Consider the following 11,110-nt stretch of genomic DNA (forward strand, 5'->3'; position numbering starts at 1 on the left):
GTGAGTTTTAAAATAGTAGTTTTTGACAATCAAGTGCCACCCCAAATAAAAGACTGGCCAGAGCTGGCCCCCCCAGAAATAATGTCCTGGCTACGCCCCTGCAAGTGATCAATGTTGGACCTATAGAATGCTTACCCTGAGATAGCTTGTAAACATTCCAACACAGGTTAGGGTCAAATTCCATGTCACATTTCTCCTGTGACTGTGTGTTCAGCATAACAACACAACAGCCTGTGACCAACAGACACAGCAGAGCAATCGGCAGAAGTAGGTAAATGTCTCGTTTTTATTGTTTCATTGTCTTTTGATATTCTAGCTTTGGACTAGATATTTACATCTGGAATATTTTTTGTCTACTTAGGTGTAGGATGCAGTACTAACTTCTTCAGTGGAAGTGAACGTGTAAACTATTACTGCAGGCTGCAGACGGATTGATGAAAGTAAAGCTTATACTGTAGGTATATTATGTTTAGAGATGAATCACAGAGTAACACAAAAACAACATGTTGTATTTATGTTTATGGACCATCAAAAACCTTATTGATTCTTCAATTGTCTTAAACTCAAGTTAACGAAGATCTGCATTCCTCTGATGTTTTTTTTCGGGGCCAGAGAGTGCCTTTATTGGAGATGCAGAGTTGAAAGGGGCAGGTGGAGGGGATGACATTGCCTGAAACCTTCCGTGAGATCGTTTGATTACATATTATATTGATTATTTGCACAACTTTACAATATATGCCAATATCACATTGCCTGCCTCGCTATGATTTCATTTGCCCGTGGTCAATAGGAAACAAAATCACATACCCATTTAATAGAATCAGTTTCATTAATATCAACCATCAAAAAGTGCACGAAAATATGATTAGACAATTTCATTATTAGGCACTGTAGGAAGGAGATGATCATTAACTTATTGGTGACTGTGAAGGCCATAAAAGAGATTTACATCATTTTCATATCGAGCAAACCATTTAATGGATCCGTCATAACCGAAATGTGGGCTGGCAACGTCCCACCCACGTGACACGTCCCAACCTATGGTCCGCAACAAATAGTCGTGAGCTGAATCCCCTCCGCAGCAGCTCTGTGTGTGTGTGTGTGTGTGTGTGTGTGTGTGTGTGTGTGTGTGTGTGTGTGTGTGTGTGTGTGTGTGTGTGTGTGTGTGTGTGTGTGTGTGTGTGTGTGTGTGTGTGTTCAGCAGTTTGTCTGCAGGAGGGGCTTAGAGTTGTTGTTTATATAATACATATAATGTCTCTGTTCTAGAAGTAAACACTGAGAAGTGTTTCTGAAATAATGCTGGATGGGGTTTGGAACATCATATGGGGTTTAATCACGGCAGCGTTTAGCTGAGTTTCTCCCGGGCGAAAATTCTCATGACGCTCCAAAGGGGCGTGGTCAGCAGCAGCTCCAAAGGGGCGTGGCCAGCAGCAGCTAGTTCATTTGAAGCCACAGTCACAGAATCAGCACCCCCCCCCCCCCTTGGGTGCTTCGAAACCGATTTGTTGAATGTTCTCAGTGTGTTTGTTCTCCTTTTCTTGCTTTTTACAGTAATTGTGAGACAAGAAAGCACCTTGAGAATTGTTTCACATCATTATCAGAGTTCCATTTCATTTTCCACAGAATGTCTCTGCCCTCACACAAAGCTGCATACTGCATCCCGCCTCACACCCTGACCCGACTGGCGCGAGAATGGCTGGCAGAGGACACACCAAACTTTGACCCAGCGGGAGCTTGTGTAGGGTCACAGGAGGTGGAGGCGAGGTTGCTGTGTAAAACCCCGCACGGCGTCCTGGCAGGGAGCTCCTTCTTCACAGCAGTGTTCACGGAGGTCGGCTGCACTGTGGACTGGGTTTACCAGGAGGGGGATGAGATTGGTAGGCATCACACAGTGTCTTCCAAATCACCGATTTATTAGATAAGATGTAGTTACAAATCCCATAGTCACAAATAATGAAAGATGCAGCAGTAACAGCTCAGACCAGTTATGATAGAAATCATTACATTACACTCATGAGTCATGTCACAAACTAACACATTTTTCATCAGTACATTGAATGTTGCTTAGGAGCCAACCGGCCTAAAAATAAAAAGGCAAATCCTAAGTGATGCTTCTGAGAAGGACATCAATCAAGCAGCTAAAGACTAAGACTAACTTGTCTATGCTCCAACACATTTCCACATTACGTAAAATGTTTTAGAGTGCTAGCCAAGAAAAGCATGAGGGTTACATAGTGATGTCACTATGCTACGGTACTAAACAACGGCGTCCATTGGAGGCGTTTCAGGCAGTGGGGGGTGTTTGGGAGAACAACTCCCTCTGGAAGGAACTTTGGGATTTTAGCCTTTGCACACCATTTACATGCACATAAACCTATATAGCACGCTGCAGGAAAGAGAAAACCCCAAAAAGCATAATAGGTTCTCTGAAATATCTCATTTAGTTCTATGCACCGCTGTATTTTATTATACATCTTATATACAGTATAGTACAATGTGCAAAGTTTTACTCTAACTTCTTACAGTTATATAAAATATAGTATCTTTTTTTTTTCTTATTATATATTTTATTTGATCTTTTATTATATATTTTATTTGATCTTTTATTATATATTTTATTTGATCTTTTATTATATATTTTATTTGATCTTTTATTGTATATTTTATTTGATCTTTTATTATATATTTTATTTGATCTTTTATTGTATATTTTATTTGATCTTTTATTGTATATTTTATTTGATCTTTTATTATATATTTTATTTGATCTTGTATTGTATATTTTATTTGATCTTTTATTGTATATTTTATTTGATCTTTTATTATATATTTTATTTGATCTTTTATTATATATTTTATTTGATCTTTTATTATATATTTTATTTGATCTTTTATTATATATTTTATTTGATCTTTTATTGTATATTTTATTTGATCTTTTATTGTATATTTTATTTGATCTTTTATTATATATTTTATTTGAGTTCCTTTGTTTTGTTTTATGTTTTTCTTACACTTCTCACTTTCCTTTATTTTGTTAGTATTCATATTTTAATTGTATTTTGTTTTCTTTCTTTCTTTAATTCTAAAATAGGACAACAGTCAGAAAAACAATTTCACTCGGGTAGATACATTTTGATTCTGATTAAAATCTTATGAGGTTAAGAGGTTATGGATTGCATTTTAAAGGCCTGTCTAAGGAGGAGCATTGCAAATAGGCTATACATGCTTTGGTAAGTGGCATCGGTTTAAGCAACATTCACTCTAAAACAATATGCACTGTCAATCCTCTACTGTTTCTATCCCTCTGCAGGTCCAGATGCCATCACGCTGACTGCTGTTGTGAAAGGCCCGGCAAGGTGCCTCCTCCTCGGCGAGCGGCCGGCTCTGAACTGCCTGGCCCGGGCCTCTGGGATCGCCACACGCTGTTCTCAGCTCCAGGCAAAAGCAGCAGAGAGGGGCTGGCGTGGAGAAGTGGCTGGCACACGCAAGACCACCCCAGGCTTCCGTCTGGTGGAGAAGTACGCCATGCTGGTTGGAAGTGTGTCCATGCACAGACAGGACCTGAGTGGAATGGTGATGCTGAAGGACAACCATGTGTGGGCATCAGGAAGTATCACCCAGGTGGGCAGCTGCACCACAGATCCAGTTATCACTGGGACACAGCGTATATGTTCCTACAGTTCATTAACAAATACCCACCACAAACCTCTCTAGGAAAAAAATATCAAGCTCTTGAAGAAAAAGCTAAAATTCATTGCAATGGTATCACTTAAGGTGAAGAAATACTCAGAGATTTTACTGAAGTAAAAGTAGCTATACTACAGTATAAAAATACTCTGTGAAGTCCTTCAATCAGATTTATAAAACTACAAATGTATTGACACCAAAATATACTTACATTTCCAAAAGTAAGAGTAACCAATATGTAGTAAATGTACTTAGTTATAATCCACCACTCGCTTGAGGCCAGTAGCGGTAAATGGTGGGGGACAACCTTCCCCAACTTCCTTCCCCATTCTTCCTGCACATCTCTAAACTCAGCCTTCAAAGGGATTTCATTTACAAAATCTGACCACAGACAGATATACTGAAAATAACTAGTACAAAGAATGGAAGTACACAAAAACCTCCTCGGTGATAGTTCAATATCCAAATATATTTTTAAATATAAATACCATTCTTTATTTAGCATTTCATTATTTATTTTTTAAAGTATCTATTTGAATTGATGCAGTTACAACTACTAACTTTTTGAAGAAGCCCTATTATGCTTTCTTGGGTTTTTCCCTTCCCTGTAGTGTGTTCTATAGGTTTTTGTGCATGTAAATGGTCTGCAAAGGCTAAAGGGCCTGTGTTCCCTCCAGAGGGAGTTTTTCTCCCAAACTCCGCCCCTGCCTGAAATGCATCCAATTTTTGTTTACTTCTGTAAAATAGTGACATCACTATAACACATGCGCTTCTATTGGCTAGCGCTCCAACACATTGTACGTGATAGGCTAAGGGGTGGGACATCTCTAAAGGTTTGACCAATCACAACAGAGCCGGCCAGCTAACCAATTAGAGCAGACTGGGCTCTGGTTTTAGACAGAGGGTGAAAAGAGGTGCTGCAGCACAGGCAGTATGAGAAAAATAAAGAGCTTTTTGAACATTAAAGCATGGAGACATGTCACAGTAGAGGCACAACATAGAAATATGAACCTGACAATAAGGCCCCCTCTGAATGCAATTTCCAAAGCATTGGTTTTGTATTTATTTATTTACAAAAATCCAGCTTTTTGAAGCTATACTCATTAAAGTCACACAGCAAATACATGTTTTTTCTATTTCATTTTTGTGTATTAAAGGAACAGATACAGTTGAGAGACTTTCAGTATTGTTCTAAAAAACACAAGGTTAAAAGGTAACAGTCTTCCTCTTTGCAGTGTACTTTTGTATATTCACTGTCATGTGTATGTGTTGCAATCAGATATATATCAGAAGTTTGGTTTCTATAAATGTTAAAGCATGAAAAGGGAACCCTATGCAGCAAGATTTTATAGTTTCGGTTTTTACATTTTTTTATTATTCTTATGTAAAGCGTCTTTAGGAAAAGCGTTATACACTGCCTGGCCAAAAAAAAGGTCCCACACTGTAATATCTTGTTGGACTTTCTTTAGCGTTTCCACAAGCTCCTGGCATTGTCATCTTGGAACATGCCCGTGCCATCAGGGAAGAAAAACTCCATTGATGGAATAACCTGGTCCTTCAGTATATTCAGGTAGTCAGCTGACATCATTCTTTGGGCACGTTGTTGAACCTAGACCAGACCAACTGCAGCAACCCCAGATCATAGCACTGCCCCCACAGGCTAGTGACCTTTTTTTTGGCCGGGCAGTGTATACATTGTACATCTTCTTCTTGTTATTATTATTACTAAGGTAATGCCCCTTAACTCTAATTATGGAAAGTTGTTTTGCCATGGGCAAATTCTCATCGCACACACAAAATGAATGAAAAGATGCCACCAAAGGCTGATGAAGAACAACTTGAGAGAAAGAAATATTGAGATGTTTCATTAAACAAAGTTAACATGTGATAGTCCAGAGCATCAGAACTGGCCTCCATCCATCCATCCATCTTCTCCCGCTTTTCCGTCAGGGTCGTGGAGGTAACAGCTCCAGCAGAGAGCCCCAAACTTCTCGTTCCCTGGCCACATCAACCAGCTCTGACTGGGGGATTCCAAGACGCTCCCAGGCCAGCGAAGAGATATAATCCCTCCACCTGGTCCTAGGTCTACCCCTCGGTCTCTTCCCAGCTGGACGTGCCTGGAACACCTCCCTAGGGAGGCGCCCAGGTGGCATCCTCACTAGGTGCCCGAACCACCTCAACTGGCTCCTTTCAACGTGAAGGAGCAGCGGTTCTACTCCGAGTCCCTCCCGGATGACTGAACTTCTCACCTTATCCCTAAGGGAGATGCCAGCCACCCTGCGGAGAAATCCCATTTCGGCCGCTTGTATCCGCGATCTCGTTCTTTTGGTCATGACCCATCCTTCATGACCATAGGTGAGGGTAGGAACTAAGATGGCCCGGTAGACGGAGAGCTTTGCCTTCTGGCTCAGCTCCCTTTTCGTCCCAACGGTGCGGTAAAGCGACTGCAGTACCGCTCCCGCTGCTCTGATTCTCTGGCCCATCTCAAGCTCCATTGTTCCCTCACTCGAGAACAAGACCCCGAGATACTTGAACTCCTTCACTTGGGGTAAGGCTTCATTTCCTACCTGGAGTGGACAGTCCATCGGTTTCCTGCTGAGAACCATAGCCTCAGATTTGGAGGTGCTGATCCTCATCCCAGCCGCTTCACACTCGGCCGCGAACCGATCCAGTGAGTGCTGAAGGTCACAGACCGATGAAGCCATTAGGACCACATCATCTGCAAAAAGCAGTGGTGCAATCCTTAGCCCACCGAACTGCAGACCCCCTCCCCCTCGACTACGCCTAGAAATCCTGTCCATGAATATCACAAACAGGATTGGTGACAAAGCGCAGCCCTGGCGGTCGGACCCTCCTTTCCAGCACCTTAGAGTAAACTTTCCCGGGGAGGCTGAGTAATGTGATGCCTCTGTATTTGGCACACACCCTCTGATCCCCCTTTTTAAAAAGAGGAACCACCACCCCGGTCTGCCACTCCTTCGGTACTGTTTCCGACTTCTACGCAATGTTGATGAGACGTGTCAACCATGACAGTCCCTCAACACCCAGAGCCTTCAGCATTTCTGGGCGGATCTCATCTCATGTGGAGCTTTTTTAACTACCTCAGTGACTTCCCCCTGTGAGATTGGAGTTGATCCCCCTTCATACTCCAGCTCCGCCTCTAACATAGAGTGCGGAGTTGTCGTATTCAGGAGTTCTTCAAAGTGTTCCTTCCGCTCTAACACACTACCAGTTGAGGTCAACAGCGTCCCATCCTTACTGTACACAGCTTGGATGGTTCCCTGCTTCCCCCTCCTGAGGTGTCGGACAGTTTTCCAGAACAACTTTGGTGCCGACCGAAAGTCCTTCTCCATGGCTTCTCCGAACTTCTCCCACACCCGCTGCTTTGCCTCGGCCACGGTTGAGGCTGCTGCCCTTCGGGCCCGTCGATACCTTGTAACTGCGTCAAGAGTACCCAGGGATAACATATCCCGGAAGGCCTCCTTCTTCAGTCGGACGGCTTCCCTGACCACCGGTGTCCACCAGGAGGTTCGAGGGTTACCGCTCCTTGAGGCACCTAAGACCTTGAGATCACAGCTCCCCGCCGCAGCTTCGGCAATGGAGGCTTTGAACACCGCCCACTCAGGTTCAATGTCCCCAGCCTCCACAGGGATGCCTGAAAAGCTCCGTCGGAGGTGTGAGTTGAAAGCCTCCTGGACTTGGGACGTTCCCAGTTCACCCGCACTACACGATTGCGCTTACCAGGTCTGTCCAGAGGCTTCCCCCGCCACTCGACCCAACTCACCACCAGATGGTGATCAGTTGACAACTCCGCCCCTCTCTTCACCCGAGTGTCCAAAACATGCGGCCTCAGGTCCGATGATACGATAACAAAATCGATCATGGACCTTTTGCCTAGGGTGCTCTGGTACCACGTACACTTATAAGCATCCTTATGTTCGAACATGGTGTTTGTTATGGCCAATCCATGACTAGCACAGAAGTCCAGTAACAAACCACCACTCCGGTTCAGATCAGGGGGGCCGTTCCTCCCAATCACGCCCCTCTAAGTGTCTCCATCATTGCCCACGTGTGCGTTGAAGTCTCCCAGCAAGACTAAGGAGTCCCCTTCAGGAGCCCCATACAGGACTTCTTTCAGGGTCTCCAAGAAGGCCGAATACTCTGAACTGCTGTTTGGTGCATAAGCACACACAACAGTCAGAGTTTTCCCCCCCATGACCCGAAAGCGTAGGGAGGCGACCCTCTTGTCCACTGGGGTAAACTCCAACAAAGCGACACTCTTGTGAGTATCCCCACACCCGCTCGGCGCCTCACACCCTGGGCAACTCCAGAGAAGAATAGAGTCCAACCCCTATCAAGAAGTAAGGTTCCAGAGCCGACGCTGTGCGTAGAGGTGAGCCCCACCAGATCCAACTGGTAACGCTCCACTTCCCGCACAAGCTCCGGCTCCTTCCCCCCCAGAGAGGTGAGATTCCACGTCCTCAAAGCCAGCTTCTGTCGCCTGGGTCTGGTCCGTCAAGACCCTCTGCTTTCACTGCCACCCTTCTGGCAGTGCACCCGACCCCATCTTTGTTTCCCGTAGGTGGTGGGCCTGCGGGACGGGGAAGCGGAGGTGTTGCCCACGTTGCTTTTTCGGGCTGTGCCCAGCCGGGCTCCGTGGCAAGCCTGGCCACAAGACGCTCGCTGACGAGTCCTCCTTCTGGGCCTGGCTCCAGAAGGGGACCCGGGGTTTCCTCCGGGCCGGGTATCCTCGCTTTCATGTATGTTTGCCATGAGGTGTTTTGAACCAATCTTAGTCTGGCCCCTTACCTGAGACCAATTTGCCATAGGAGACCCTACGAGGAACACAAGGTTCCAGACAACACAGCCCCCAGGTTCATCAGGGCACACAAACCTCTCCACCACGATAAGGTGCTGGTTCTCGGAAAGGATCAGAACTGGCACTACAGGAAAATCTAAAATAATTTAAGAGCAGAGAGTAAACCTTTCAGAATCTGAACACACCCAATGTCATTCTCAAAAGTATATTATTGTCTTTATTAGGACAAATGAGCACATAATATTTCCTTAGGCTGCACACATAATCATCTTGTCATCCAAATCAATTCTAAACAAGTAATTATCTTCATTTCTGTATCTTTCGTTTGTTGGACAAACCATTTGATGAAAGTGACATTTTGTTGTCTTATCTTTCATCCAGCATGAACAATGGTTTGGCTTATCCGAAGCAAATATATCAGATTTTCCTTGTTCTCAGTTTTTAATGGTTTATTTTACTTATATTAAGTTGCTTTATATAGAAACGCAACCTAAAAGAATTGTAATAAGGGTTGGAAGGGTTACTCTGAAAAATGTACTCCAATACAATTACCAATTATCAATAAATAGCTTTTTAATTCAGTTTAGGAAGATAACAGAAGAATTAAACTGTAAAAGAGAAAAATAGACATTTTAGAACATTAAAGCATGTAAAGATTCAAGATTTAAGATTCAGCGGTTTAAATATCATATGCACAGAAGCTAAAGTGTAGAAATGGCAATGAAAAATCCCGAGCTCCTCCAACAATGCAACACAGGTATATAAGACATAAAACAGTAAAACAAATTCAAAAATAAAAACAAGGCAAGATGAAGTCTATATACACGTAAATAGAATATGATTTATACAAGAACAGAATGTAAAATTAAATACTGTGCAGTAAAATGAATTGAAATACTGTTTATTATAGTGATAACTATTTAGATAATAAATTGCAAAATGCAAACAGATGAATACTTATGGAGGCACTTTACAGAGCTCAGGTGTTTAATAGCCTTTTGGCCTATGGCTTAAACATGTCAAAATACAAATACGAACCTGAGAAAGAACATCATTTAATGAATCATGTGTTCACCTATATTGCATTTAAAAAATATGTATTTGAGGAAAGAAAATGTAAAGGATGAAATCCAGAAAGAAATTGAAGGCAGTAGGTCTAACTATAAATCAACAATCTCCATTTTAAATGTATTGTTAAATTGTTATCCATTTAGGAAGCCCCATTTTAATTCACCACTAAATAGATTACACTTTTTTTGTGATGTATCTGTAAGGAAACACTCCCTCTGCCTGAATCTCATATAAGGTTATATTGGCAAAAGTGTGTCAACAACATGTAAAATGTTCTATTAGCTGAGAGAAGAGCAATTGGTGTGTCCCAAAATTCAATGGCTATTGCCATTATTGGAGGCTATTGGAAATTGGAACAATAATAAGAGGAAATGTGTCCGTTTACGGCTTCCTGCATGACACCCAATGTCTGACCTGTGACACGAGTCATGAAGTTGGGTATGCCCACAAGACGTTCAACACAACAAATGTGTGTTTGTGCAGGCTGTGAAAGCGGCCCGCTCTGTGTGTGGCTTCAGCAGTAAGGTGGAGGTGGAGTGCCGCTCTGCAGAGGAGGGCCGAGAGGCAGCCGCAGCGGGAGCAGACATCGTAATGCTGGACAACTTTCAACCTCAGGTGAAGAATATTAAACTCACACACAAGCCTTTGTCACTTTGCATTTTCACTGCCATGTTTCCACTCACCCTGCCACTTCATCACACCCCTCTTCCTCCCTTTTTCTCATCATAGGAGCTCCATGTTGCAGCTCATGCTCTGAAGGAGGAGTTCTCAGGCCTGCTGATCGAGGCCAGTGGAGGAGTGACTCCAGAGAACTTAGCAATGTATTTCTCCCCACATGTGGACATCATTTCTCTTGGCTGCATAACACAGGGCTGCCCAGTTGTGGATTTTTCACTGAAGGTTCAAAAGCCTGCTACACCCCCAAGCCTTCTAGAAAGATGAACACAATAAGTGTGATGTACTGACAGTCCCACAATGATTAAATATTGGTGTATATGGTTTCATCTAATGCATAGAGACTTTCTTCAGTGTGTTCATTTATTTCCTTTGACACCTGCATAAGAGTGGTTTACTGTTGCTAAAGCATTACAAGTAGCTCACATCCTGTTTGCTCACTGTGTCATATGATAAGCATCATGGTTTCTAAGTAATATTTGATAATATTTGTAATGTAATTTGTTTAAACAAGGTTTCAATACATACACCATACATACATATGGTGTAATACATACACCATAGTTACTTGATCATCAGGATAAGAACTAACTGATTAAACAGTGCAGAGGCAGACAAAAGGACAAAAGTAACTCATGGTTTAGACCAGGGGTGTCAAACTCAAATACACAGTGGGCCAAAATTAAGAAATTGCTACAAGTCAAGGGCCGGACGGGTTCAACGTTTATTCAAGATTCAAGATTCAAGAAGCTTTATTTATCCCGAGGGAAATTGAGGTGCAACAGTTCAATACAAAGAAGGAAGGAGAAATATACACTCAATATAACTAAACTACTAAATATACACTAAATATAC

At 42.8% G+C, this 11,110-nt stretch overlaps 1 protein-coding gene across 1 annotated transcript; it reads left to right on the forward strand.

Annotated features, from left to right (window-relative positions):
- The first annotated feature begins 236 nt into the window (after positions 1–236).
- Positions 237–10,548, forward strand: LOC134865063 (nicotinate-nucleotide pyrophosphorylase [carboxylating]-like). The gene is made up of 5 exons (XM_063884456.1): positions 237–271; positions 1,624–1,877; positions 3,314–3,624; positions 10,064–10,195; positions 10,310–10,548. Exons 2-5 carry the CDS (start codon positions 1,625–1,627, stop codon positions 10,520–10,522), a joined length of 909 nt encoding a protein of 302 aa, XP_063740526.1. The 5' UTR covers positions 237–271; position 1,624; the 3' UTR covers positions 10,523–10,548.
- The last annotated feature ends 562 nt before the right edge of the window (positions 10,549–11,110 follow it).

This window comes from Eleginops maclovinus, chromosome 5, assembly GCF_036324505.1.
Source record: "Eleginops maclovinus isolate JMC-PN-2008 ecotype Puerto Natales chromosome 5, JC_Emac_rtc_rv5, whole genome shotgun sequence".
Classification (NCBI taxonomy): domain Eukaryota; kingdom Metazoa; phylum Chordata; class Actinopteri; order Perciformes; family Eleginopidae; genus Eleginops; species Eleginops maclovinus.

Excerpts from the sequence above, each read along its gene's own strand:
- LOC134865063 (XM_063884456.1), top strand. The coding sequence starts at position 1,625 with ATGTCTCTGCCCTCACACAAAGCTGCATACTGCATCCCGCCTCACACC. Across the intron at positions 1,878-3,313 it reads CCAGGAGGGGGATGAGATTG|GTCCAGATGCCATCACGCTG; the intron begins GTAGGCATCACA and ends ATCCCTCTGCAG. Across the intron at positions 10,196-10,309 it reads TGGACAACTTTCAACCTCAG|GAGCTCCATGTTGCAGCTCA; the intron begins GTGAAGAATATT and ends TTCTCATCATAG.